This window comes from Scyliorhinus torazame, chromosome 7, assembly GCF_047496885.1.
Source record: "Scyliorhinus torazame isolate Kashiwa2021f chromosome 7, sScyTor2.1, whole genome shotgun sequence".
In the NCBI taxonomy this organism is placed as follows: Eukaryota; Metazoa; Chordata; class Chondrichthyes; order Carcharhiniformes; family Scyliorhinidae; genus Scyliorhinus; species Scyliorhinus torazame.
The window spans coordinates 299685445-299712958 of NC_092713.1; the positions used below are offsets into that span (position 1 = coordinate 299685445).

Sequence of the window (27514 nt, forward strand, 5' to 3'; positions counted from 1 at the left end):
GAGTACAATGTCCATTAACCCAGTGAGTAAAATATCCAATAACCCAGTGAGTACAATGACCAATAATCCAGTGAGCACAATATCCAATAGCCCAGTGAGTACACTGTCCAACAACCCAGTGAGTACACTGTCCAACAACCCAGTGAGTACAAAGGCCAATAATCCAGTGAATACAATGTCCATTAACCCAGTGAGTACAATTTCCAATAGCCCAGTGAATACAATGTCCAATAATCCAGTGAGTGCACTGTCCAATATCTGAGTGAGTCCAATGTCCTGTAATCCAGTGAGTCTAATGTCCAGTAACCCAGTGAGTACAATGGCCAATAACCCAGTGGGTTCAATGTTCAATTAACCAGTGGCTACAATGCCAATAACCCAGTGAGTACAATGTCCATTCGACCATAAAACTTCGGAGCAGAATTAGGCCACTCGGCCCATCGAACCTGCTCTGCCATTTAATCATGGCTGATATTTTTCTCATCCCCATTCTCCTGCCTTCTCCCCATAACCTCTGATTCCCTTATTGATCAAAAACCTATCTATCTCTATTTTAAAGACACTCAGTGATTTGGCCTCCACAGCCTTCTGCAGTAAAGAGTTCCACAGATTCGCCATCCTCTGGCTGAAAAAAATCCTCCTCATCTCTGCTTTAAACGATCGTCCCTTCAGTCTGAGATTGTGTACTCTGCTTCTAGTTTTTCCTACAAGTGGACACATTCTCTCCACATCCACTCTACCCAGGCCTCGCAGAATCCTGTAAGTTTCAATAAGATCCCCCATCATCCTTCTGAACTCCAACGAGTACAGACCCAGAGTCCTCAACCGTTCCTCATGAGACAAGCTTTTCATTGCAGGGATCATTATTGTGAACCTCCTTTGGTCATTTTCCAAGACCAGCACATCTTTCCTTAGATACAGGGCCCGAAACTGCTCACATTACTCCAAATGGGGTCTGACCAGGGCCTGATATAGACTCAGAAGTATATCTCTGGTCTTGTATTGTAGCCCTCTCGACATGAATGCTTACATTGCATTTGCCTTCCTAACTGCCAACTGAACCTGCACGTTAACCTTAAGAGAATTGTGAACAAGGACTCCAAAGTCCATTTGTGCTTCTAATTTCCTAAGCATCTTCCCATTTAGAAAATAATCTATGCCTCCATTTCTTCTTCCAAAATGCATAACCTGACACTTTTCACATTTTATTCCATCTGCCACTTCTTTGCCCACTCTTCTAGCCGTTCAAGTCCTTCTGCAGCCCCCTTGCTTCGTCAATACTACCTGCCTCTCTACAGACCTTTGGATCATCTGCAAACTTAGCAACCGTGCCTTCAGTTCCTTCCCCCAGATCATTAATGTATATTGTGACAAGTTGTGGTCCCAGCACAGACCCCCTGAGGTACACTACTAGTCACCGGCTGCCATCCTGAAAAAGACCCCTTTATCCCCACTCTCTGCCTTCTGCCAGTCAGCCAATCCTCTATCCATTCCAGGATCTTACCCTGAACATCATGGGCTCTTAACTTATTTAACAGCCTCCTATGCGGCACCTTGTCAAAAGCCATCTTGAAATCGAAATGAATCACGTCCACTGGTTCTCTTAAAATCTTACCAATGACCGAAGTCAGCCTAACTGGCCTTTCATTTCCGGTCTTCTGCCTCCCTCCTTTCTTAAACAGTGGTGTTACATTAGCCACGTTCCAGTCCTCTGGGACCCTTCCTGCCTCCAGGGATTCCTGAAAGATCATCACCAATGCCTCCACAATCTCCTCAGCTATCTCTTTTATAAACCTGGGGTGTAGTCCATCCGGTCCAGGTGATTTATCCAGTTTTCAGTTTCCCGAGAACATTCTCCGTAGTAATGGTCACTGCACTCAGCTCTGCCCCCTGCTACTCCTGGAGATGTGGCATCACACTGGTGTCTTCCACCATGAAGACTAATGCAAAGTAACTATTCCGTTTGTCTGCCATTTCTTTGTTTTCTATTATTACTTTTCCAGCCACAATAACCCAGTGAGTAAAATAGCCGATAACCCAGTGAGTACAATGTCTCGTAACCCAGTGAGTAAAATGTCCAATATCCTGCAAGTATGAGGGGCAGTAAAGCTTTGAGTGCAGTGACTCGAAGCCAGTGACTAAAATGTGTAACAGCCCGGTGACAACAACGTTGAATAAGCCAGGGAGCACAATGTGCAATCATGCTCTGAGTACAACAGCCAGTAACCCAGTGAATACCATGTCTAAAAACACTGATTGCTGAGTTCAATAATCAGTGACACATGTTGAACAACCCAGTGAGTACAATGTCCAATAACGCAGTGCGTGCAATGTTGAATAACCCAGAGTGTACAATGTCCAATAACACAGTGAGTACAATGTCCAATAATCCAGTGAGTACACTGTTCAATACTCCAGCGAGTACAATGTCCAATAATGCAGTGAGTACAATGTCCAATAATCCAGTGAGTACACTGTTCAATACTCCAGCGAGTACAATGTCCAATAATGCAGTGAGTAAAATGTCCAATAATCCAGCGAGTACAATGTCCAATAATGCAGTGAGTAAAATGACCAATAATCCAGTGAGTGCAATGTTCAATAATCCAGAGTGTAAAATGTCCAATAACCCAGTGTGTACAATGTCCAACAATGCAGTGAGTAAAATGTCCAATAATCCAGTGAGTGCAATGTTCAATAACCCAGAGTGTACAATGTCCAATAATGCAGTGAGAACAATGTCCAATAATGCAATGAGTACAATGTCCAATAACGCAGTGAGTAAAATGCCCAATAATCCAGTGAGTGCAATGTTCAATAACCCAGAGTGTACAATGTCCAATAACACAGTGAGTACAATGTCCAATAACGCAGTGAGTACAATGTCCAATAATGCAGTGAGAACAATGTCCAATAATGCAATGAGTACAATGTCCAATAACCCAGTGAGTACAATGTCCGATAACCCAGTGAATACAATGTTCAATAATGCAGGGAATAAAATGTCAAATAACCCAGTGAGTACAATGTCTGGTAACCCAGTGTGTACAATGTCCAATATCCCAGTATGTACAATGTCCAATATCCCAGTATGTACAATGTCCAATAACCTAGTGTGTACAATGTCCAATATCCCAGTGTGTACAATGTCCAATAACCCAGTGTGTACAATGTCCAATATCCCAGTATGTACAATGTCCAATAACCCAGTGCGTGCAATGTCGAATAGGCCAGTGTGTACAATGTCCAATATCCCAGTGAGTACAATCTTCAATAACCCAGTGAGTACAATGTCCAACAATCCAGTGAGTACAATGTCCAATAACCCAGTGTGTACAATGTCCAATAATCCAGTGTATACAATGTCCAATAACCCAGTGTGTACAATGTCCAATAACCCAGTCTGTACAATGTCCAATAACCCAGTGCGTGCAATGTTGAATAACCCAGTGTGTACAATGTCCAATATCCCAGTGAGTACAATGTCTGGTAACCCAGTGAGTAAAATGTCCAATACCCTGTAAGTATGAGGTCCAGTAAAACTTTGGGTGCAATGACTCTAAGCCAGTGACTAAGATTTGTAACAGCCAAATGTCAACAAAGTTGAAAATGACAGCGAGCACAATGTGCAATAATGCATTGAGTACAACAGCCAGTAACCCAATGAGTACAATTTCCAATAACCCAGTGAGTGCAATGACCAATACCCAGTGAGTACAATGTCCAATAGTCCAGTAAGTACAATGTCCAATAGCCCAGTGAGTACAATGTCCAATAATCCAGTGAGTACAATGTCCAATAATCCAGTGTGTACAATGTCCAATATCCCAGTGTGTACAATGTCCAATAACCCAGTGCGTGCAATGTTGAATAACCCAGTGAGTAAAATGCCCAATAGTCCAGTGAGTACAATGTTCAATCTTCCAGTGAGTACAACGTCCAATAACCCAGTGAGTACAACGTCCAATAACGCAGTGAGTAAAATGCCCAATAATCCAGTGAGTACACTGTCCAATAACCCAGCATATATAATGTCCAATAATCCAGTGAATACAATGTTCAATAATGCAGGGAATAAAATGTCAAATAACCCAGTGAGTACAACCTCAAATAACCCAGTGAGTACAATGTCTGGAAACCCAGTGAGTAAAATGTCCAATACCATGTAAGTACGAGATCCAGTAAAGCTTTGGGTGCAATGACTCTAAGACAGTGACTAAGATGTGTAACAGCCCAATGTCAACAAAGTTGAAAATGACAGTGAACACAATGTGCAATAATGCATTGAGCACAATAGCCAGTAACCCAATGAGTACAATTTCCAATAACCCAGTGAGTACAATGTCCAATGCCCCAGTGAATACAACGTCCAATAACCCAGTGTGTACAATGTCCAATAACCCAGTGTGTACAATGTCCAATATGCCAGCGAGTACAATCTTCAATAATCCAGTGAGTATACTGTTCAATAACCCAGTGAGTACAATGTCCAATAACCCAGTGCATACAATGTCCAATATCCCAGTGTGTACAATGTCCAATAACCCAGTGCGTGCAATGTTGAATAACCCAGTGTGTACAATGTCCAATATCCCAGTGAGTACAATCTTCAATAATCCAGTGAGTATCCTGTTCATAACCCAGTGAGTACAATGTTCAATAACCCAGTGAGTACACTGTTCAATACCCCAGTGAGTGCAATGTCCAATAACCCAGTGTGTACAATGTCCAATAACCCAGTGTGTACAAGGTCCAATGTGCCAGCGAGTACAATCTTCAATAATCCAGTGAGTATACTGTTCAATAACCCAGTGAGTACAATGTTCAATAACCCAGTGTGTACAATGTCCAATATCCCAGTGTGTACAATGTCCAATAACCCAGTGCGTGCAATGTTGACTAACCCAGTGTGTACAATGTCCAATATCCCAGTGAGTACAATGTCCAATAATCCAGTGAGTATCCTGTTCAATGACCCAGTGAGTACAATGTCCAATAACCCAGTGAGCATCCTGTTCAATAACCCAGTGAGTACAATGTCCAATAATGCAGCAAGAACAATGTCTAATAATCCAGTGAGTACAATGTTCCATAACCCAGTGTGTACAATGTCCAATTAACTAGTGAGTACAATGTCAGATAACCCAGTGAACACTATGTCTGGTAACCCAGTGAGTAAAATGTCCAATACCCTGTAAGTATGAGGTCCAGTAAAACTTTGGGTGCAATGACTCTCAGCCAGTGACTAAGATGTGTAACAGCCCAATGTCAACAAAGTTGAAAATGACAGTGAGCACAATGTGCAATAATGAATTGAGTACAATAGCCAGTAACTCAATGAGTACAATTTCCAGTAACCCAATGAGTACAATTTCCAATAACCCAGTGAGTACAATGTCCAATAAGCCAGTGAGTACAATGTCCAATAATCCACTAAGTACAATGTCCAATACACCAGTGAGTACAATATCCAATAACCTAGTGTGTACAATGTCCAATAACCCAGTGTGTACAATGTCCAATAACCCAGTGCGTACAATGTCCAATAACCCAGTGCGTGCAATGTTGAACAGCCCAGTGTGTACAATGTCCAATATCCCAGTGAGTACAATCTTCAATAACCCAGTGAGTACAATGTCCAACAATCCAGTGAGTACAATGTCCAATAACTCAGTGTGTACAATGTCCAATAACTCAGTGTGTACAATGTCCAATAACCCAGTGTGTACAATGTCTAATATCCCAGTGTGTACAATGTCCAATAACCCAGTGCGTGCAATGTTGAATAACCCAGTGTGTACAATGTCCAATATCCCAGTGAGTACAATGTCTGGTAACCCAGTGAGTAAAATGTCCAATACCCTGTAAGTATGAGGTCCAGTAAAACCTTGGGTGCAATGACTCTAAGCCAGTGACTAAGATTTGTAACAGCCCAATGTCAACAAAGTTGAAAATGACAGCGAGCATAATGTGCAATAATGCATTGAGTACAACAGCCAGTAACCCAATGAGTACAAGTTCCAATAACCCAGTGAGTGCAATGTCCAATACCCAGTGAGTACAATGTCCAATAGCCCAGTGAGTGCAATGTCCAATAACCTAGTGTGTACAATGTCCAATAACCCAGTGTGTACAATGTCCAATAACCCAGTGCGTGCAATGTTGAATAACCCAGTGAGTACAATGTCCAATAACCCAGTGAGTGCAATGTCCAATATCCCAGTGAGTACAATCTTCAATAACCCAGTGAGTACAATGTCTAATAATCCAGTGAGTACAATGTCCAATAATCCAGTGTGTACAATGTCCAATATTCCAGTGTGTACAATGTCCAATAACCCAGTGCGTGCAATGTTGAATAACCCAGTGAGTAAAATGCCCAATAATCCAGTGAGTACAATGTTCAATCTTCCAGTGAGTACAACGTCCAATAACCCAGTGAGTAAAATGCCCAATAATCCAGTGAGTACACTGTCCAATAACCCAGCATATATAATGTCCAATAATCCAGTGAGTACAATGTCCAATAACCCAGTGAATACAATGTTCAATAATGCAGGAATAAAATGTCAAATAACCCAGTGAGTACAACCTCAAATAACCCAGTGAGTACAATGTCTGGAAACCCAGTTAATAAAATGTCCAATACCATGTAAGTATGAGGTCCAGTAAAGCTTTGGGTGCAATGACTCTAAGCCAGTGACTAAGATGTGTAACAGCCCAATGTGAGCAAAGTTGAATAAGACAGTGAGCACAATGTGCAATAATGCATTGAGTACAGTAGCCACTAACCCAATGAGTACAATTTCCAATAACCCAGTGTGTACAATGTTCAATAGCCCAGTGAGTACAATGGCCAATAGTCCAGTAAGTACAATGTCCACTAGCCCAGTGAGTGCAATGTCCGATAACCCCGTGTGTACAATGTCCAATAACCCAGTGTGTACAATGTCCAATATCCCAGTGTGTACAATGTCCAATAACCCAGTGCGTGCAATGTTGAATAACCCAGTGTGTACAATGTCCAATATCCCAGTGAGTACAATCTTCAATAACCCAGTGAGTACAATGTCTAATAATCCAGTGAGTGCAATGTCCAATAACCCAGTGAGTAAAATGTCCAATAATCCAGTGAGTACAATGTCCAATAATCCAGTGTGTACAATGTCCAATATCCCAGTGTGGACAATGTCCAATAACCCAGTGCGTGCAATGTTGAAACACCAGTGAGTAAAATGCCCAATAATCCAGTGAGAACAATGTTCAATCTTCCAGTGAGTACAACGTCCAATAACCCAGTGAGTAAAATGCTCAATAATCCAGTGAGTACACTGTCCAATAACCCAGCATATATAATGTCCAATAATCCAGTGAGTACAATGTCCAATAACCCAGTGAATACAATGTTCAATAATGCAGGGAATAAAATGTCAAATAACCCAGTGAGTACAACCTCAAATAACCCAGTGAGTACAATGTCTGGAAACCCAGTTAATAAAATGTCCAATACCATGTAAGTATGAGGTCCAGTAAAGCTTTGGGTGTAATGACTCTAAGCCAGTGACTAAGATGTGTAACAGCCCAATGTGAGCAAAGTTGAATAGGACAGTGAGCACAATGTGCAATAATGCATTGAGTACAGTAGCCAGTAACCCAATGAGTACAATTTCCAATAACCCAGTGTGTACAATGTTTAATAGCCCAGTGAGTGCAATGTCCAATAACCCAGTGAGTACAATGTTCAATAACCCAGTGAGTACAATGTCCAATAACCCAGTGAGTGCAATATCCAATAACCCAGTGAGTACAATGTCCAATAACCCAGTGCGTGCAATGTTGATTAACCCAGTGTGTACAATGTCCAATATCCCAGTGCGTACAATCTTCAATAACCCAGTGAGTACAATGTCCAACAATCCAGTTAGTAGAATGTCCAATATCCCAGTGAGTACAATCTTCAATAATCCAGTGAGTACAGTGTCCAACAATCCAGTTAGTACAATGTCCAATAACCCAGTGAGTCCAATGTCCAAGAACACAGTGCATACAATGTCCAATAATCCAGTGAGTACACTGTCCAAAAGTCCAGTGAGTACACTGTCCAAAAAACCAGCGAATATAATGTCTAATAATCCAGTGAGTACAATGTCCAATAACCCAGTGAATACAATGTTCAATAATGCAGGGAATAAAATGTCAAATAACCCAGTAAGTACAATCTCAAATAACCCAGTGAGTACAATGTCTGGTAACACAGTGATTAAAATGTCCAATGCCCTGTAAGTATGAGGTCCAGTAAAACTTTGGGTGCAATGACTCTAAGCCAGTGACTAAGATGTGTCACAGCCCAATGTCAACAAAGTTGAATAAGGCAGTGAGCACAATGTGCAATAATGCACTGAGTACAACAGCCAGTAACCAAGTGAGTACAATGTCCAATAACCCAAGGAGTACAATGTCTAATAACCCAGTGAGTACAACGTCCAATAACCCAGTGAGTAAAATGTCCAATAATCCAGTGAGTACACTGTTCAATAACCCAGCGAATATAATGTCCAATAATCCAGTGAGTACGATGTCCAATAACCAAGTGAATACAATGTTCAATAATGCAGGGAATAAAATGGCAGATAACCCAGTGAGTGCAACCTCAAATAACCCAGTGAGTACAACGTCTGGTAACCCAGTGAGTAAAATGTCCAATACCCTGTAAGTATGAGGTCCCGTAAAACTTTGTGTGCAATGACTATAACCCAGTGACTAAGATGTGTAACAGCCCAATGTCAACAAAGTTGAAAATGACACTGAGCACAATGTGCAATAATGCATTGAGCACAATAGCCAGTAACCCAATGGGTACAATTTCTAATAACCCAGTGAGTACAATGTCCAATACCCCAGTGAGTGCAATGCCCAATAACCCAGTGAGTACAATGTCCAATGCTCCAGTGAGTACAATGTCCAATGATCCACTGAGCACAATGTCCAATAACCCAGTGAGTACAATATTCAATAATGCAGTGACTACGCTGTCCAATAACCCAGAGAGTACACTGTCCAATGATCCAGTGAGTATACTGTCCAATGATCCAGTGAGTACAATATCCAATAACCCAGTGAGTACAATGTCCAATAAACCAGTGGCACAATGTCCAAAAACCAGTGATTACAAGGTCTAATGATCCAGTGAGTACACTGTCCAATAACCCAGTGAGTACACTGTCCAATAACCCAGTGAGTACACTGTCCAATAACCCAGTGAGTACACTGTCCAATAACCCAGTGAGTACACTGTCCAATAACCCAGTGAGTACAATGTCCAATAACCCAGTGCATACAGTGTCCAAGAACCCAGTGAGTACAATGTCCAATAATCCAGTGCATACAATGTCCAAGAACCCAGTGAGTACAATGTCCAATAACCCAGTGAGTACAATGTCCAATAACCCAGTGCATACAATGTCCAAGAACCCAGTGAGTACAATGTCCAATAATCCAGTGAGTACAATGTCCAATAACCCAATGAGTACAATGTCCAATCATCCAGTGAGTACAATGTCTAATAACCCAGTGAGTACAATGTCCAATAACCCAGTGAGCTCAATGTCCAATAACCAAGTGAGTACAATGTCCAATAACCCACTGCATACAATGTCCAAGACCCCAGTGAGTACAACGTCCAATAATCCAGTGAGTACACTGTTCACTAACCCAGCTAATATAATGTCTAATAATCCAGTGAGTACAATATCCAATAACCCAGTGAATACAATGTTCAATAATGCAGGGAATAAAATGTCAAATAACCCAGTGAGTACAACCTCAAATAACCCAGTGCGTACAATGTCTGGTAACGCAGTGAGTAAAATGTCCAATACCCTGTAAGTATGAGGTCCAGTAAAACTTTGGGTGCATTGACTCTAAGCCAGTGACTAAGATGTGTAACAGCCCAATGTCAACAAAGTTGAATAAGACAGTGAGCTCAATGTGTAATAATGCACTGAGTACAACAGCCAGTAACCCAGTGAGTACAATGTCCAATAACCCAGTGAGTACAATGTCCAATAACCCAGTGAGTACAATGTCCAATAACCCAGTGAGTAAAATGCCCAATAATCCAGTGAGTACAATGTCCAATATTCCAGTGAGTACAAGGTCCAATATTCCAGTGGGTACAATGTCCAACAACCCAGTGAGTACAATGTCCAATAACCCAGTGAATCAATGTCCAATAACCCAGTGAGTACAATGTCCAATAACGCAGTGTGTAAAATGTCCAATAATCCAGTGTACCCAATGTCTAATAATCCAGTGAGTACAACATCCAGTAACCCAGTGAGTACAATGTCCAACAACCCAGTGAGTAAAATGTGCAATAACCCAGTGAGTGCAATGTCCAATAATCCAGTGTGTGCAATGTCCAATAATCCAGTGTGTGCAATATCCAATAACCCAGTGTGTACACTGTCCAATAACCCAGTGAGTACAATGTCCGATAATCCAGTGAATACAGCATCCAATAACCCAGTAAGTACACTGTCCAATAACCCAGTGAGTACAACATCCAATAACCCAGTGAGTACAATGTCCAATAACCCAGTGAGTATAATGTCCAATAATCCAGTGAGTACAATGTCCAATAATCCAGTGAGTCAATGTCCAATAACCCAGTGAGTACAATGTCCAATAACCCAGTGAGTAAAATGTGCAATAATCCAGTGAGTGCAATGTCCAATAACCCAGTGAGTAACTGTCCAATAACCCAGTGTGCACAATGTCCAATAACCCAGTGTGTACAATGTCCAATAACCCAGTGCGTGCAATGTCCAATAACCCAGTGTGTACAATGTCCAATAATCCAGTGAGTACAATGTCCAATAATCCAGTGAGTGCAATATCCAATAATCCAGTGTGTACACTGCCCAATAACCCAGTGAGTACAATGTCCAATAATCCAGTGAGTACAACATCCAATAACCCAGTAAGTACACTGTCCAATAACCCAGTGAGTACAACATCCAATAACCCAGTGAGTACAACATCCAATAACCCAGTGAGTACACTGTCCAATAATCCAGTGAGTACAATGTCCAATAATCCAGTGAGTATAATGTCCAATAAACCAGTGTGCACACTGTCCAATAATCCAGGGGATACACTGTGCGATAACCCTATGAGTACAATGTCCAATAAATAAGTGTTCAATGTCCAATAATCCAGTGAATACACTGACCGATAACCCTGTGAGTGTAATTTCCAATAAATCACTGTGTGCAATGTCAACTGACAGATGAACAGTTTCCATCTCGGCCAAAGAAGATCTCAAATCGTCGCAGCCAGAAATTGTGTTCATTCTTCACAACAATGTGTAAAAACAATATTGTTCACAATCTGTTCGGCGATTTTTAAAAAAATCACCGGACCTCTATTGGAGTCAATTGCGCAGTTGGTGCCGACTCAGAAGGTAGATACACTGGCCGGGATTAGAGTAAAAGTGGACCCAGTGGGAGCTGGCAGTGTTGTTATTATGTAGACTCGGAATAATGTCCCAGGGTATTTAAACTAACTGCGGATATCCCCAGGATCCAATGAATAATCAGTGTGTGCTGCATGTCAGATGCTCACAGCACATTTTGTTGTCAGATGAATCACCAATTGGGCAAATGAGGATTTATCAGCCGGAGCCACATGGAAAAGGGGCTCGGTCACTCACTCAGCAAGCTATCGTGCCCCGCACTGAACGTGGAAATGTGCTGCAATGGGGATATCAGGCTGCCTCATACTGTTTGATTATCCCATCCCGCATTGATCCCTGTAAAACTCCAACGGGGAAAACTGATGGGCACAATCCTACACGCTAGTAAATTAAGAAACCACAGCTGATTTACAGTTTCACTTTCCATGATCCTCGAAGTAGGTAATAGGTCTCAAATTCCTATTGTCAGTCTGTGAAGCTAATTTGGTGACCCGGGCATCACAATGAAACCTTTCCACTGCACCACCCCGAGAATGAAATGCTTGAATCTCCACTTGTCTTCTGAGTGTCTGTGCAAACGCGAGAAAGGTGGCTAGCTTGTACATTGTGCATCGGTCTGCATGTTTGTGAGTACACACTGATTGTGTACACGAATGCATTACGTGCATTGTGTATATCGTCTTCCGTTTGGAGGCTATAGCGTGTAAAATCTATTGGGCATTGCTGGTGTATCTTTGAGGGAAGCAGTCCCCAAACCAAACAGAAATGGTGTGAGAGTCGAGGTGGAGGGCAGTGAGGTTCGAGGCTAAAGCCAGCCGATAGTATCTGGAACTAATCGGGGAATATGAGGAGGGGAACTGATTGGGACTAGATTCAGACAACCATGTTCCAGTGAATGTCTGATTCAGGGGCAGGAAAAGAGCAGGGGGGTGGGGGCAGAGATAACAGGGACAAATATTTGACAGGGAAGTAAATTAACAATCAATATTCCAATGCAGCAATTGACTTCAAAAAAGGGGCCAGTAAAATGAGGAGAGACTGGAGGAGAATTATTAGTCCCTTGAAGATGTTGGAGAGCATTTCTGATCAAAAGTCATATTTTAGACACTCAGATTTTAATATCCACCCAATAACAGACTGGAGCCCGGTGCGAGAGTCAGGGAGAGAAATCTCCGCGCCATGTCCTGCCCCAAACTCTAAACTCTCACACCATCCTCATTCACAACATGGTGTGTGTCTCGCACTCAATTTAAACCTGGGCATCTAACATTGTTTTACTAGTGGGACTGACAGCATGCAAATGGTCGGCGGCCCTGGGGTACCTGCCCCCAGCAGTGTGCTGGCTGCTGTCTCAAACCGCCCTCAGTGGATTCAGCACAAACTGACACCTTTCAGCAAAGTCCCTTGCCTCCCCGACGACCTACCGCATTTTTACACAGGTCTTTAACGCCGGGCACCTTTTCTTTTTCAACTCTAACGAAGACAGAATCCAGAGTGCCTATTTAACGGAGAGTTGCGGGCAACTGGGCGATGTGGACTGGTCCTGAGTCGACATGGACACTTCGCTCCTGAGAATTCTCCGCACCATAGCCACTGGACCCGGGGGGGTGGGGGGGTTCAAAACCCACCCCGAGTGTCACACAGTTCCCTGAGGGGGTCACACAGTTCCCTGAGGGGGGTCACGCCGCCCTATGTCAGAATGATCAGTTCTCAAACACCGACTCCATTTCCATGAGAGACCCAGCAAAAAAAAAAGCTCCCTCCCATGCCTGGAATGAGAGGCTGCAGTGGGGGGAAAACCCCTAAACCGCCAGAGGAAACGAAACCAGCTGAACTCCCCAACTTCAGTAAACAATGCACAGCAATGTATTTATATTTAAAGAACACATCTCGGTCTGTGAAACCGGCCAGGGACAGTCTCCAAATACTGATGCCTTCACAATTCTGGGGAGGAATGTGTTTTAAACAAAGGTCCCTTGCCTCTCAGAACGGAGCCAGCCTGAGAACAGGCTCTATCTGTACACACCCGTCTCTCAGAGGCCCTGAACACTCCAAGGGGGGACACACACCAACCCCTTTACCCTCCCTCTGTCCCTCTCACACCCGTCGCCACCCAGTCCCGGGATCGATTCCCCCACAACCAGCTTCAACTCACAGGCGTTAGTGACGGCGAAACTGTTGCTGATGTCCACATTCTCCGTCTGGGTGTTGAGTTTGTACATGGTGTCCGTGTTGTAGAACGATAATCCGAATCGGAAGGCGGAATATTCCTGGGATTGTTGCTTGGGGAAGAGAGCACCTTGGAAAAAACAAAAAGGAAGATGAGCTGGAGGGTTTGAGAGAGAGAGAGAGAGAACTCCAATTTCATTCCAACCAAATGGTACCAAACCCCCAAAATAAACATTGCACATTTAATGCAGGATTACGGAGTTGGCCATCGACAAATAAAAAGCAAATCCCCCCCTCCCCAAATAAGAAGATGTGAATGTGCTGAATGAATGAATGAAAGTGTAGAAGAATGCGGACGGGCTTTCTTGCAACTCCTTACCGATTTGTAAGCTGCTGGGGAAAGCTCCCAAAACGCATCCCAGCAATGCCGAGCACAGCACGGTGAGGATGGAGCGCTGCATTTTGCCTTTTGCATCGGAGAGCTGGGCTGGCTGCCTCTCCCGGAGCTGCCTCTCCCCGCCGGCTCTGCGCTTCACCCGCTGCTGCTCGCCGCTCTGGCTGCACTGAGCTGGGCTGCCGGAGCGTCCCCAGCGCGGAGCTGCCTCTCTCTCTCTCTCTCTCACACACAGCGCCCCAGCGCGGAGCTGCCTCTCTCTCTCACACACAGCGCCCCAGCGCGGAGCTGCCTCTCTCTCACACACACAGCGCCCCAGCGCGGAGCTGCCTCTCTCACACAGCGCCCCAGCGCGGAGCTGCCTCTCTCACACAGCGCCCCAGCGCGGAGCTGCCTCTCTCTCACGCACACACAGCGCCCCAGCGCGGAGCTGCCTCTCTCACACACACAGCGCCCCAGCGCGGAGCTGCCTCTCACACACACAGCGTCCCCAGCGCGGAGCTGCCCCCCTCACACACACAGCGCCCCAGCGCGGAGCTGCCTCTCTCACACAGCGCCCCAGCGCGGAGCTGCCTCTCACACATACACACACACACACAGACAAACAGTGTCCCCAGCGCGGAGCTGCCCCTCACACACACACACACAGACACAGAGCGTCCCCAGCGCGGAGGTACCTCTCTCTCACACACACAAAACAACGGCTCCAGCGCGGAGACGCCTCATAAGCACGGAGCTGCAGAGACAAAGAGACCAAGCGCCCCCAGCGCGGAGAAGACAACACATTCCTTGTTCCGGAAGGTGGAGCAACAGGCAGCTTGTTCAACCAGAGCAGCAGCACCACAGGCGGAGATGTGAGCCTTCTGGTGGAGCTGGGCCCTCTGGCGGAGCTGTGAGCCCTCTGGTGGAGCTAAGCCCTCTGGTGGAGCTGTGAGCCCTCTAGCAGAGCTGTGAGCCCTCTGGTGGAGCTGAGCCCTCTGGCGGAGCTGTGAACCTTCTGGCGGAGCTGTGAACCTTCTGGCGGAGCTGTGAGCCCTCTGGTGGAGCTGAGTCCTCTGGTGGAGCTGAGGCCTCTGATGGAGGTAAGCCCTCTGGTGGAGCTGAGCCCTCTGGTGGAGCTGTAGGCCCTCTGGTGGAGCTGTAGGCCCTCTGGCGGAGCGGCCCCAGCTCGGAGTGCTCCTGTTTACTCCTGCAGCGTTTGACAGGCAAACCGCGATCAGGCGACAGCGAGACATGTGCAACATGACTTGATGAGCAATTTGCTCAGGGAAGGAGCAGCGACTGGAAAGGGGTTCCATGGGGTTAAAAGCAGCAGTTTTATTCCATATACATAAAGATCTTCGCACGGGGTATGTGCCTTGAGGGTGTGTAGGGCGAGTTCAGGATTGTGCTGCTAAAACAATGAATCTTCCCACAACCGGACTGAATGATGTAACTGGATGGCAGGGTTTGAAGGTAAGCTAATGTAACCATGGTAACAGTTTAGGAACCCCCTCCCTCCCCTTCTGGAGAGAGCTGGTTAGTGAATGAGTCGGTGTGTGATAAAATGCTGTACATTTCATCAGTCAATTCATCAGGGAGGGTAAGTGTGTGTGCTTAGGGGAGGGTGGGGAACTGCAGCTCACACAGCGAAAGAGGCAGCAATCCACTCTCCTTGCTCAGACAGAGAATACTGTGAGCACTGACAATCAGCCTGTACATGGGATGAAACAATTTCCTCATTTGGGCTTCCCTGGATTCACATCCAGACCTGATGTCACAACCCCCAAACCCCACTGAGCAACCCGCGTTCCCAATATCCACCCTATTTGGCAGTGAGGCAAACAATAATGGAGCCTGAAGGATTGGGCTTTAAGGCAGGAGGCTGTTTTGAATGACGAGGATGGATAAAATCAGGAGAATGAGAACATATTCGATTTAACAGAGTAATTCACGGCAAATAAGGGGCCCATTGGCCCATCTTGTCTGTCCCAGCTCTCTGTGGCGACTCGCATTCCTTCATTCTATCCCTGTAGCCCCACCAGTTTATTTCCCTCAAGTACCAATCCAATTTCCTTTTGAATTTGCTCATCATCTCTGCTTCCAGCACCCTGGTGGGCAGCGCGTTCCAACTCATTACCGCCCGCTGTGTAAAAAAGGTTCTTTCTCACCTTCCCCCTGCATCTCTGGCTCAAACCAGGAATCTGCCTCCGCCTACACTTTGTAGAACATCAACGAATGAGAATAGCTTTTCCTTGTCTACCTTATCCCAACCTGTCACAATCTTGTTCACCTCTATCAAATCTCCCCGTCAATCTGCTCCAAGAGGAACAATTTCTGCTTCATCCACCAAGGTGATCAGAATTGCCAGGCTATTTGACCATGTGAGGAACACTCCAGCCAAAATCAAGCCTGTTAAGTGTTGATATTCACAAATTGAAACTTGCAATCAGGAGTAACTAACAGTGACTAGATGCTAAGGGCAGTGCAGATGTCTGGCAACACTGAGTGGAGCTTGTCTGAGGCTTTTACTGCTATGTGGGATCATTGAATGTTCTAGCATTGAACCATATGATTCAGACTATTAAATCTGAGCCCCTGTGTTTTCTCCACCAATCTATTCTCGCACCCTCTAATACCGCACATAGTTTAATCCCACTATTCCTGCTCACTCCCCATACCATTTACTATCCTTCATAGTCTAATCCTATACTCCCACTCAGTCCTCACATCCTTTAATATCCTCCCCGCCCCATTCTAATCCCATTCTCCTGCTTGTTCCACCTTGCCATTAATATTCATTTCTTGAAGCAACTATTTAATTGCATTTGAAATGATTATTGGGAGGATGCTTCAACATCAGTCTATGGCAGATAATTCCACCTTCTGCCTGAGCTATACCTCCCCTTTTATTCTACTTGTGATTGTTATAAATTTGTGCCCTTTCATTACTGTCCAGTCGAAACAATCCCTAATTATTTACTCGGCCACAAATGTTCATTATCTTCAAGACCTCTACCTAGTGACCACTTAATATTCTCATCCGCAGTGACGAAAGCTCCCGACATTAAGTTTCTCTTCACAACCGCAGCCCTTCCCTCATCCCTGTTTATAACCCAGTGAAGCTACACTGTATAATTCCCATTGTATTGATCTTTGCACTAGGCTGCCCAGTCCATACAATATATTTCAACTGCAGACTTAACGAGCTCCAATACACATTAGATGTTGAGCTCCCAATAGGAAATAATGTTCTTTTTTCAAGGCTTTATCTTGCTCCTCTGGCACTTTAATGACCTGTGTGTTACCAGACCAGGTCTCCCAGGTCCATTTTTCAATTTTCCTGAATAAGGTGTATTTTTAACTCCAAAACGCAACATTTTATTTTTAAGTGTTGCTCCAATAATAGGGCTGTGGAGACAGAATAGGCACTCCAATATTATTCACTCTGGCATGGACAAAGAGTGTCATCACAGGAAAATCAACGGAGAAGGGGAGATAAAAGAGTGAGAAAGATTGAGACAGCGGAGTCGGAAGGATAAAAGACCATGAGAAAGACCAAGACTGAGAGCAGAGTGATAACTGGGAGTTTGGAGTTTGGTTACGAATCTGACTTTGTAACTGCATTGACTTTCCTACCATCCACACACAATAGTTGAGTTCCATCTGGTTTCAGTACCAACACAATAGGTGAGCTCCAATCACTGCAACACACTTCAATATTACTCTTAAGCATGCTTACAATCTCCTTTTGCATCTGTTCCAAACATAGTGGATTGAATCTATATGGATGTTGCTTAATTGAAATATAATTTCCTACATCTACATCATGTACAATCACCTTTGTACTTCCTAGTTTGTTTACATATATAGCTGTATGCAATTGTAATAACTCTTTCAGGTCACTCTGATTTTCCTCCAGAAGGTAATTCAGTAATTTATCCAGATTTCTTGTTACTTTCTCATTATCCAATCTAATTTGAGGAATGTTAAAAGCAGAATCATCTGGATTTATCTCTTCTCTCTGAAATATAACTACTAACACATCCTCCTTCTTTCCTTCCTTATCAAATACCTTTGAGCATATTATCATGACACACTGTGAGTTTTCCTTCTATCGGCATTCTCATCACATAATTTACCTCACTCAATTTCCTTTTAATTTGATAAGGCCCACTAAATCTTGCTTTCAATGGCTCACCCACCAATGGTAACAATACTAATGCTTTCTCCATACTAAAAAAACTGTGTTTTTGATTTCTTATCCACCTCTTTTTACATCACATGCTGCGACAATTTTAAATGCTTTCTAGCCAACTCATCAGCCCAATTTAATCACTCCCTAAGATTTGATATAGTCCAACAATGTAGTCTCCACATGCTGACTCGCCTATTTCTCCTTGATCAATTTAAATGGTCCTCTTACCTCATGACCAAAAATCAATTTGAATGGACTGAATTTAGTTGATTAATTTAGTGCATCACTGATTGCAAATAGTATAAATTGAATTCCTTTATCCCAATTTTCTGGAAAATCCTAATTATCAGCCCTCGACGTGGTCTTTAAAGTTTAATGCCACCTTTCTAATACTCCCTCTAATTCTGGATAATACGCAGTTGATTTAAATTGCTTTACTCCTAAGCTGTCCATAACTTCCTAGAATAACTTTGACATAAAATTGGTTTCCTGATTTGATTAGATTTCTTTTGGTATTCTGCACCTGGTGAAATACTTAGTTAACTCCTCTACAACCCTCTTAGCTGTAATATTTCATAATGGAATGGCCTCTGGAAATCTAGTAGACACATCCATTATGGCCAACAAATACTGATTCCCACTTTTTGTCTTAGGAAGATATTGCAGTCAATGAGGATCCTGAAAAGGTAAGTCAAAAGTAGTTTAGTTCCTACTCACAGTTAGGAAATACAGCAGCTAAGCAACACTCCAAGTCCCAGCCGGGACCATCCTGAGATGCCGGCTCCCTCTTTGACCGACTTTTAGTTTGGAGAATTAATGAGCCCCACTGTTGGGCCTCCATCCCTCAGTGGAGGAGCTCGTTTTCTCCGAGTCCCACAGGGTGGTCAATCGCCTCGTTCCCGTGGGTCTCGTGGGGGCGAAAAACAGAAGGGGTTCCACACAATCAATTAGGACCCTAATAGGAATTAAAAACCGTACCAGGCGGCACGGTAGCACAGCGGTTAGCATTGTTGCTTCACAGCGCTAAGGTCCCAGGTTCGATTCCCGGCTTGGGTCACTGTTCCCCCTGTGTCTGTATGGGTTTCCTCCGGTTGCTCCGGTTTCCTCCCACAAGTCCCGAAAGACGTGCTGTTGGGTAATTTGGACATTCTGAATTCTCCCTCTGTGTACCCGAACAGGCGCCGGAATGTGGCGACTAGGGGATTTTCACAGTAACTTCATTGCAGTGTTAATGTAAGCCTACTTGTGACAATAAAGATTATTATTATTATTAATGGGGCTGGTTTGATTGCCAGTTGAGGTTTTCCTATTACCTGATATGTGTGACATTCACAGCAAAATTCCACTACATCCTTATGCTGTCCAGGCTAAAAAAAATGTTTTTGTAGTATTGATGTGCTTTCCTTACTCCTAAACCCCCCACTGGAACCTCATGTACTATAACCCACCTTTAATACAACTTGATGAACTTCTGCCCATTTCTCATCTGCCTGAATATGTAAATCTCCACCTCCTTATTAATACATTATTTCTAATGTAATAATGCTCCGGTATCCACTCAGATTCTACTTCTGTGTATGCCCTCTGATACAAATGCTTTATCTCTGAATCCTTCTGTTGTAATTTGACCAACTTTCCTGAACTAAAGATATCAGCTTCATCCTCCACCTGCTCTTGTTCTTCATCAACCATCTGGTCAAAGATTGTTTCTGATAAGTAAAACTCTACCTCCCTATCTTTAATCCTTAATTTCTCCTCCTCCTGCCTCAACCTCTGGTTTTGTGATCTTGTAATCACACAATCTGGAAACGCCCCAGGAGACGCTTCTTGTAACACCTGAGTTGTTTCACTTTCCACCCGCTTTTCAACCACATCAGGCATCACTCCCACCTGTGATCCAGCTTTTTCATTACTCAGGGTAATCTGGGAGGCATGGTGGCACAGTGGTTAGCACTGTTGCCTCACAGCGCCAGGGACCCAGGTTCAATTCTTGTCTCAGGTGACTGTCTGTGTGCAGTTTGCAATTTCTCCCCGTGTCTGCGTGGGTTTCCTCCGGGTGCTCTGTTTTTCTCCCACAGTCCCATGATGTGCAAGATATGTGGATAGGCCATGCTAAATTGCCCCATAACGGGTTAGATGTGATTACTGGGTTATGGGGGAGGTTGGCGGCCTGGGCCTTGGTAGGGTGCTCTTTCCAAGGATCGGGGCAGACTTGATGGGCCGAATGGACTCTTTCTGCACTGTAGGGATTCTGGGATAAACTGTACTCCTGAGAAAGGTAATTTCTCTCTTATGCCTACCACCACTTCACCACTTTTCAGCCGGACTCTCTAGTTTTACCTTACATAATGGAACAATATTCACTTTACCAGCAATCCCACATAGTACCACCTTTTCTGGCAATATTCCATCTGAACTACTTATCTTCTTATCTCTCACCATTAAAGATTGACTTGTTCCTGTATACCTCAAGATCTTAACCTCCTTACCTACTCCAACTTGTACACACGAGTAAACCATTGCCTCACCCTCCATCTACACCTCCCGCTGCCTGGGGAAAGTGGGCAGCATAATCAAAGACCCCTCCCACCCGGCTTACTCACTCTTCCAACATCTTCCATCGGGCAGGAGATACAAAAGTCTGAGAACACACACAAACAGACTCAAAAAACGTTTCTTCCCCACTGTTACCAGACTCCTAAACGACCCTCTTATGGACTGACCTCATTAACACTACACCCCTGTGTGCTTCATCCGATGCTGGTGTTATCGAGTTACATTGTGTACCTTGTGTTGCCCTATTATGTATTTTGTTTTATTTCCTTTTCTTTTCATGGACTTAATGATCTGTTGAGCTGCTCGCAGAAAAATACTTTTCACTGTATCTCGGTACATGGGACAATAAACAAAATCCAAATCCAAATGAAACCTTTAAAAAAATCTGACATCTTCTTGTCAACAAACCTCTGAACTGGCTGTACACTCTTTTAAACCTCTTCAGCTACAACCATGTCTTTTTTTTGTTCCACTTTAATAAACCCCACTGACTTATCCTGTTTTCAGGAGGCTACCTTCCTGGTACCTTTCTTAAGCCACCAACACTGTAACTTTGTGTGTCCAACCTTATTACAATGAAAATATTTAAGTTTCCTTATCTCTCTTCTACCCTCATAAGTTTACTTTTTAATCGAGGCAAAATCTCTTTACTATCTCCAACTGTACCTCCTTTGCCTTGACCACCCGTGGATTTCTCATTTCCCTAGTTTCTATCCTTCACAGATTGAAATTAATGTTGAAAACCAAACCTTGATTTATGAACTAATGCAAAATCATCTGCCATTTCTGCTGCCTGATTAGCAGTCTCAACCCTTTGGTCTTCCACATGAGTTCTCACTGCTACATGAAGTGAATCTTTAAATTCCTCTAAAACAATTCCCCTAAGAGCTTCATCCATTTCATAGATTATCATAGAATTTACAGTGCAGAAGGAGGCCATTCGGCCCATCGAGTCTGCACCGGCTCTTGGAAAGAGCACACTACCCAAGGTCAACACCTCCACCCTATCCCCATAACCCAGTAACCCCACCCAACGCTAAGGGCAATTTTGGACACTAAGAGCAATCCACCTAACCTGCACATCTTTGGACTGTGGAGGAAAGCGGAGCACCCGGAGGAAACCCACGCAGACACGGGGAGAACATGCAGACTCCACACAGACAGTGACCCAAGCTGGGAATCGAACCTGGGACCCCGGAGCTGTGAAGCAACTGTGTTAACCATGGGCTACCATGCCGCCCATGAACCACTGCAGTCCTTGAAGTGTAGGTACACCCAGTCTGTAGTTAGAGAGGGAGTTCCAGGATTTTGCCACAGCGACGGTGAAGGAACGACAATATATTTCCAAGTCTGGGTGATGAGTGATGTGGAGGGGAACCTCCAGGTGGCAGGGTTCCCAAGTATTTGCTGCTCTTGTCCTTCTATGTGGTAGTGGTCACGAGTTTGGAAGGTGTTGTTTAAGAAACAACCTTAGCGACTTTTAAGATTTATCTGGATAAGCACATGAACAGACGGGGTATAGAAGGATACAGGCAGTAGGTCTAGATTGGATACGTGATCGGCACAGGCTTGGAGGGCCGAAGGGCCTATTTCTTTGCTGTATTGTTCTTTGTTCTTTTTTGTTCTTTGAACATTGTTGAGTTGCTGCAGTGCATCTTGTAGATGGTACACATGGCTGCCACTGTTCATCGGTGGTGGAGGGTCTGAATGTTTGTGGAAGGGGGAGCAATCAAGCAGGCTGCTTTGTCCTGGATGGTATCAAGCTTCTTGAGTGTTGTTGGAGCTGCACTCATCCAGTTAAGTGGAGAGTATTCCATTACACTCCTGACTTGTGCCTTGTAGATGGTGGACAGACTTTGGGGAGTCAGGAGGTGAGTTACTTGCCGTAGGATTTCTAGCCTTTAACCTGCCCTGCTAGCCACAGTATTAATGTGGCCAGTCCAGTTCAGTTTCTGATCAGTGGTGGTTAGACCCTCTCTTGTAGGAGATGGTCATTGCCTGTGTTATGGGCCAGGGTTTAGAGAACCCCAAAGTGTATCATGGAGTTCACCTGACCCACAACGTTTAATAGATTATGGTATGGGGAGCACACGGCCCACTCTACAGGTGTGGCACAGCAGAAATGGAAAAGTATTTTTTTAATGCAAAACAATGTTGATTCTATGAACTCAAGTTAACCTTTTTAAAACATACAGTGAACATCTTAGCAACCATCAATTCAAATATAACCCCCAAAGAATACAACACTAAGTAATCCTTAAGCTGTCCTTTTAACATCCATAAGACTTAAAAAATAACTTTTAACAGAAGCGCATCAGGTTAAAGTCACTACTGAGAGCAGTTATTAGTTTTAAATCACCAAAGGATCGCTTTACAGATTTTAGATTACAGAGAGAGAGACTACTACCCCTTCTGGCTGTGACTGAAGCTATCCAGCTCTGAAAACGGAACTAAAACACACCCTGCAGCAAACAGCCTAAAATGAAAGAAAAAAGCTGACAGACACTCCAGCACCACCGACACTCTGACATGACTGATAAACACCCATTTCTTAAAGGTGCTCTCACATGACACCACCCCCCAAGAAAAAAAAATAAACCATCAACTTCAAGATGGTTTCATTTTTCACCTTTTCACTATCCTTTAAGAAATGCATGCAGTAAATATACTTTTTTGCTTCAAAAAACTACACAGACAAACAGATATAATAATATCGTCCATTTTTTTCCGTTCTTTTTCCTCCAACTGAAATCCTTCTCGATTGACAGTCTCTTTGAACAAGAATGTCTCTGCATGATCTGTCCATTTCTCTACGCCTCGGCATTTCTCTTTCAAGTCAGATACTTTAGTTCAATCTGATCACAGAGTCCCTTGTAATTCTCCAACACAGGAGTATTGGTTATCACAGCTTTCAGGCAGTCAAGTGCCTGTTGAAAATCTGCTGTCAACTGAAATTTCTTCAGCAAGCCCATCAGTGGAGCAATCACATTACAAAACTTTTGCACAAGTTTTTGATCAAACCCACTCATGCCAAGAAATCGCATTATTTCCGTTCGTGTCAAGGGTATCGGAAACTCTTCAATAACTGTTGGTTTCACATCCCGTGGGACCATTCGACCCTGTCCGGTTGTATGGCCAAGAAAAATGACTTGGGCTTTTCCAAATTCACTTTTGGCTAGGTTTATCACCAAACCCACCTCCTGACGTCGATCGAATAACTTCCTCAGATGTTTTAAATGTTCTTTCCATGTCTGGCTGAAAATTACCAGATCGTTGATGTATACCGCACAATTGGGTAATCCTGAAACAACCGTTGAAATGTGGTTAGGGCATTTTTCATGCCAAATGGCATAACTTTGAATTGGTATATACCATCTGGAGTCACAAAAGCTGAAATCTCCTTCGCCCTTTCGGATAAAGGTACCTGCCCGTAACAATTAAGTAAATCCAGTTTGGAAATAAAAGCTGATTGTCCCACTTTCTCAATGCAATCTTCCAAACGTGGGATAAGAATCCGTTCTTGTAACTGCATTAACCTTTCTATAGTCCACACACAACCGTTGGGTAATGTCTGGTTTAGGTACCATCACTATGGGTGAGCTCCATTGGCTGCAGCCAACTTCAATTATGCCATTTTTAAGCATACTCTCAATCTCTTTGTTAACCTGTGCCAATTTTAAAGGGTTAAGTCTATATGGATGTTGTTTGATTGGAACAGCATTTCCCACATTTATATCATGTATAGCCATTTTAGTACTTCCCAATTTATCTCTACAAACTTGCCCATGTGATATCAATAACTCTTTCAGGTCAGTCTGTTTTTCCTCTGGAAGGTAACTTAACAATTCATCCCAATTTTTAAGAACATCCTAGTTTTCCAATTTAATTTGAGGTATGTCAAATTCACAGTCATCTGGATTTGGTTCATCACTTTGAGTTAGAATCATGAAAACCTCCTTTTTCTTTCCTTCCCTTTCAAAAGTACCCTTTAAGCATATTCACATGACACACTCGGTGAGTCTTCCTTCTATCCGGCGTTTTTACCACATAATTCATCTCACTTAATTTCCTTTCAATCTGATAAGGTCCACAAAACCTTGCTTTTAAAGGTTCACCTACCACTGGTAACAATACTAAAACATAATCTCCACAGGCAAAACTATGAACTTTGGATTTCTTGTCCGCTACCCGTTTCATCACATGTTATGCAACTTTTAAATGTTGTCTCGCAAATTCACCTGCTTTATTTAATCGTTCCCTAAAATTTGACACATAATCCAATAATGTAATTTCCGATTTCTCTCTCACCAATTTTTCCTAAATCAATTTAAGTGGTCTTCTTACCTCATGACCAAAAATGAGCTCAAAAGGACTACATTTGGTTGACTCATTAGGTGCATCCCTAATTGCAAACAGTACAATTGGAATTCCTTTATCCCAATCCTCTGGATAATCGTGACAATAAGCCCTCAACATTGTCTTTAATGTATGATGCCACCTTTCTAATGCTCCCTGCGATTCTGGATGGTACGCAGTTGATTTCAATTGTTTTATTCCTGAGCTATCCATAACGTCTTTGAATAATCTTGAGGTAAAATTTGATCCTTGATCCGATTGTATTTCTGTTGTCCATATCAAGTAAAGAATTTAAGTAACTCCTCCACAATCTTTTTAGCTGTAATATATCATACTGGAATGGCCTCTGGAAACCTAGTAGACACATCCATTATCATCAAAAGATATTGACTTCCACTTATCGTTTTAGGAAGCGGTCCTACGCAATCAATTAGGACCCTTGTAAAAGGTTCCTCAAATGCAGGAATGGGTATGAAGGGCACTGGTTTTATCACTGCTTGAGGTTTCCCTATCACTTGACATGTGTGACATGATTGACACAATTTAACTGCATCTTTATGTAGTCCAGGCCAATAAAAATGTTTTTGTATTTTAGCTTGAGTTTTCCTTATTCCCAAATGACCTCCCACTGGTACCTCATGTGCAACTCGCAACACCTCCTTTCTATACCCTACCGACAATACTACTTGATGAACTTCTGCCCACTTTTCATCTGCCTGCATATGTAATGGTCTCCATTTTCACATGAAGACATTACTTTTACGGTAATAACTCTCTGGTATACACGCAGATTCCTCTTCCATATATGCTTTCTGATACATCCGTTTTATTTCTATATCTTTCTGTTGTAACTCCGCCAATTTTCCTGAACTAAAAATATCCGCCTCATCCTCCACCTGTTCTTGTTCTTTTTCAACCATCTGATCAAAAATGGTTTCTGATAATTGCACTTCAACTTCATCTTCACTCTTTGATTTCTCCTCTTGTCTTAACCTGTGACTTTGCGACCTTGTTACTACACAATCTGGAAAGATCCCAGGATATTCGTCCTTCAATACTTCAGTTGTCTGATTTTCCACTGGGTTATCAACCACAGAAGGCATCACTCTCACCTGCGATCCAGCTATATCATTACCCAAGATAAACTGTATTCCTGGACAAGATAGTTTCTCTATTACTCCTACTACCGCTTCACCACTCTTCACTGGACTTTCCAACCTTACCTTATATAATGGAACGCTACTCCTCTCACCCTGAATTCCACATATCACCACCTTTTCTGGCAATATTTTTCCCAAACTACATAATTCCTCATCTTTTACCATTAAAGATTGACTAGCTCCCGCATTTCTTAAAATTGTGACTTCTTTATCTGCTCCTTCTGATACACATGAGTAAACTTTACCCACACAAGTCAATTCTTTAAAAAGGTCTGGCATCTTCTTATCAATCACCTCTTGATCAGGCTGTACAATCTTTTGCACCTCCTTCGCTTCCCTTGAGATTTCCTTTACCAGTTTAACAAACCCCACTGTCTTATCCTGTTTTACCACATCAGCCTTCCCAGTGCTTTTCTTCAACCACCAATACTGTGACTTTACATGGCCTAGTTTATTACAGTGAAAACATTTGAAACTTTTCATTTCTTTTCCACCCGCCTGGATTTCTTTTTTAACCTGAGGTACACTCTCTTTATTGTCTCCCATCAGATCACCTTTACCTTTACCACTTGAGTATTTCTCATGTCCCCAGTTTCTATCCCTCACCGGCTGAAACTGATGTCAGAAACCAAGCTTTGATTTATGAACTAATTCATAATCATCTGCCATTTCTGCTGCTAACCTCGCAGTTTTAACCCTCAGCTCTTCCACATGAGTTCTCACTACATCAGGAATTGAATTTTTAAACTCCTTCAAAAGTATCATTTCTCTGAGAGCTTCATACTTTTGGTCTATTTTCAAAGCCCTTATCCACCTATCAAAATTACTCTGTTTGATCCTTTCAAACTCCATATATGTTTGACCAAATTATTTCCTTAAATTTCTAAACCTTTGTCTGTTGGCTTCAGGCACTAGTTCATATGCACCCAAGATGGTGTTTTTCACCTCCTCATACGTCCCAGATACCTCCTCTAGTAGTGATGCAAACACTTCACCAGCCCTACCTATCAGCTTTGTTTGAATCAGTAATACCCACATGTCCTGTGGCCATTTCATTTGTTTAGCTACCTTCTCAAATTAAATGAAAAAGGCTTCCACCTCCTTCTCATCAAACCTTGGCAAGCTTGGACATATTTAAATAGATCCCCACTGAGCCTTCGACTTTGACGCTCTTTCTCACTATCCTCATCACTATCATCCAACTGCACATTTCCCTTTACGTCTGC

At 43.2% G+C, this 27514-nt stretch overlaps 1 protein-coding gene and 1 long non-coding RNA gene across 6 annotated transcripts in view; one reads left to right on the forward strand and one right to left on the reverse strand.

The window, feature by feature from the left end:
• LOC140427122 (glutamate receptor 1-like) overlaps positions 1-14909 on the reverse strand; it is a 310380-nt gene extending 295471 nt beyond the window's left edge. For 2 of the 5 annotated variants that reach the window (XR_011948394.1, XM_072512659.1), the window contains exons 1-2: positions 14025-14907; positions 13632-13775 (exon numbers count right to left, since the gene is read on the reverse strand). Coding sequence is in view for 4 of the 5 variants with exons in the window: in XM_072512659.1 (XP_072368760.1) it covers positions 13632-13775; positions 14025-14106 (226 nt within the window). In the remaining variant the exon portion in view is untranslated. Of the gene's footprint in view, positions 1-13631; positions 13776-14024 lie in introns of all 5 variants that reach the window. The other 3 variants (XM_072512660.1, XM_072512662.1, XM_072512661.1) reach the window with 3 other exon arrangements.
• A 77-nt stretch (positions 14910-14986) lies between these two features.
• The window catches only part of LOC140427124 (uncharacterized), a 146225-nt gene continuing 133697 nt past the window's right edge, over positions 14987-27514 (forward strand). The window contains exon 1 of the long non-coding RNA XR_011948396.1: positions 14987-15494. This is a non-coding gene — a long non-coding RNA (uncharacterized lncRNA). The remainder of the gene's footprint in view (positions 15495-27514) is intronic.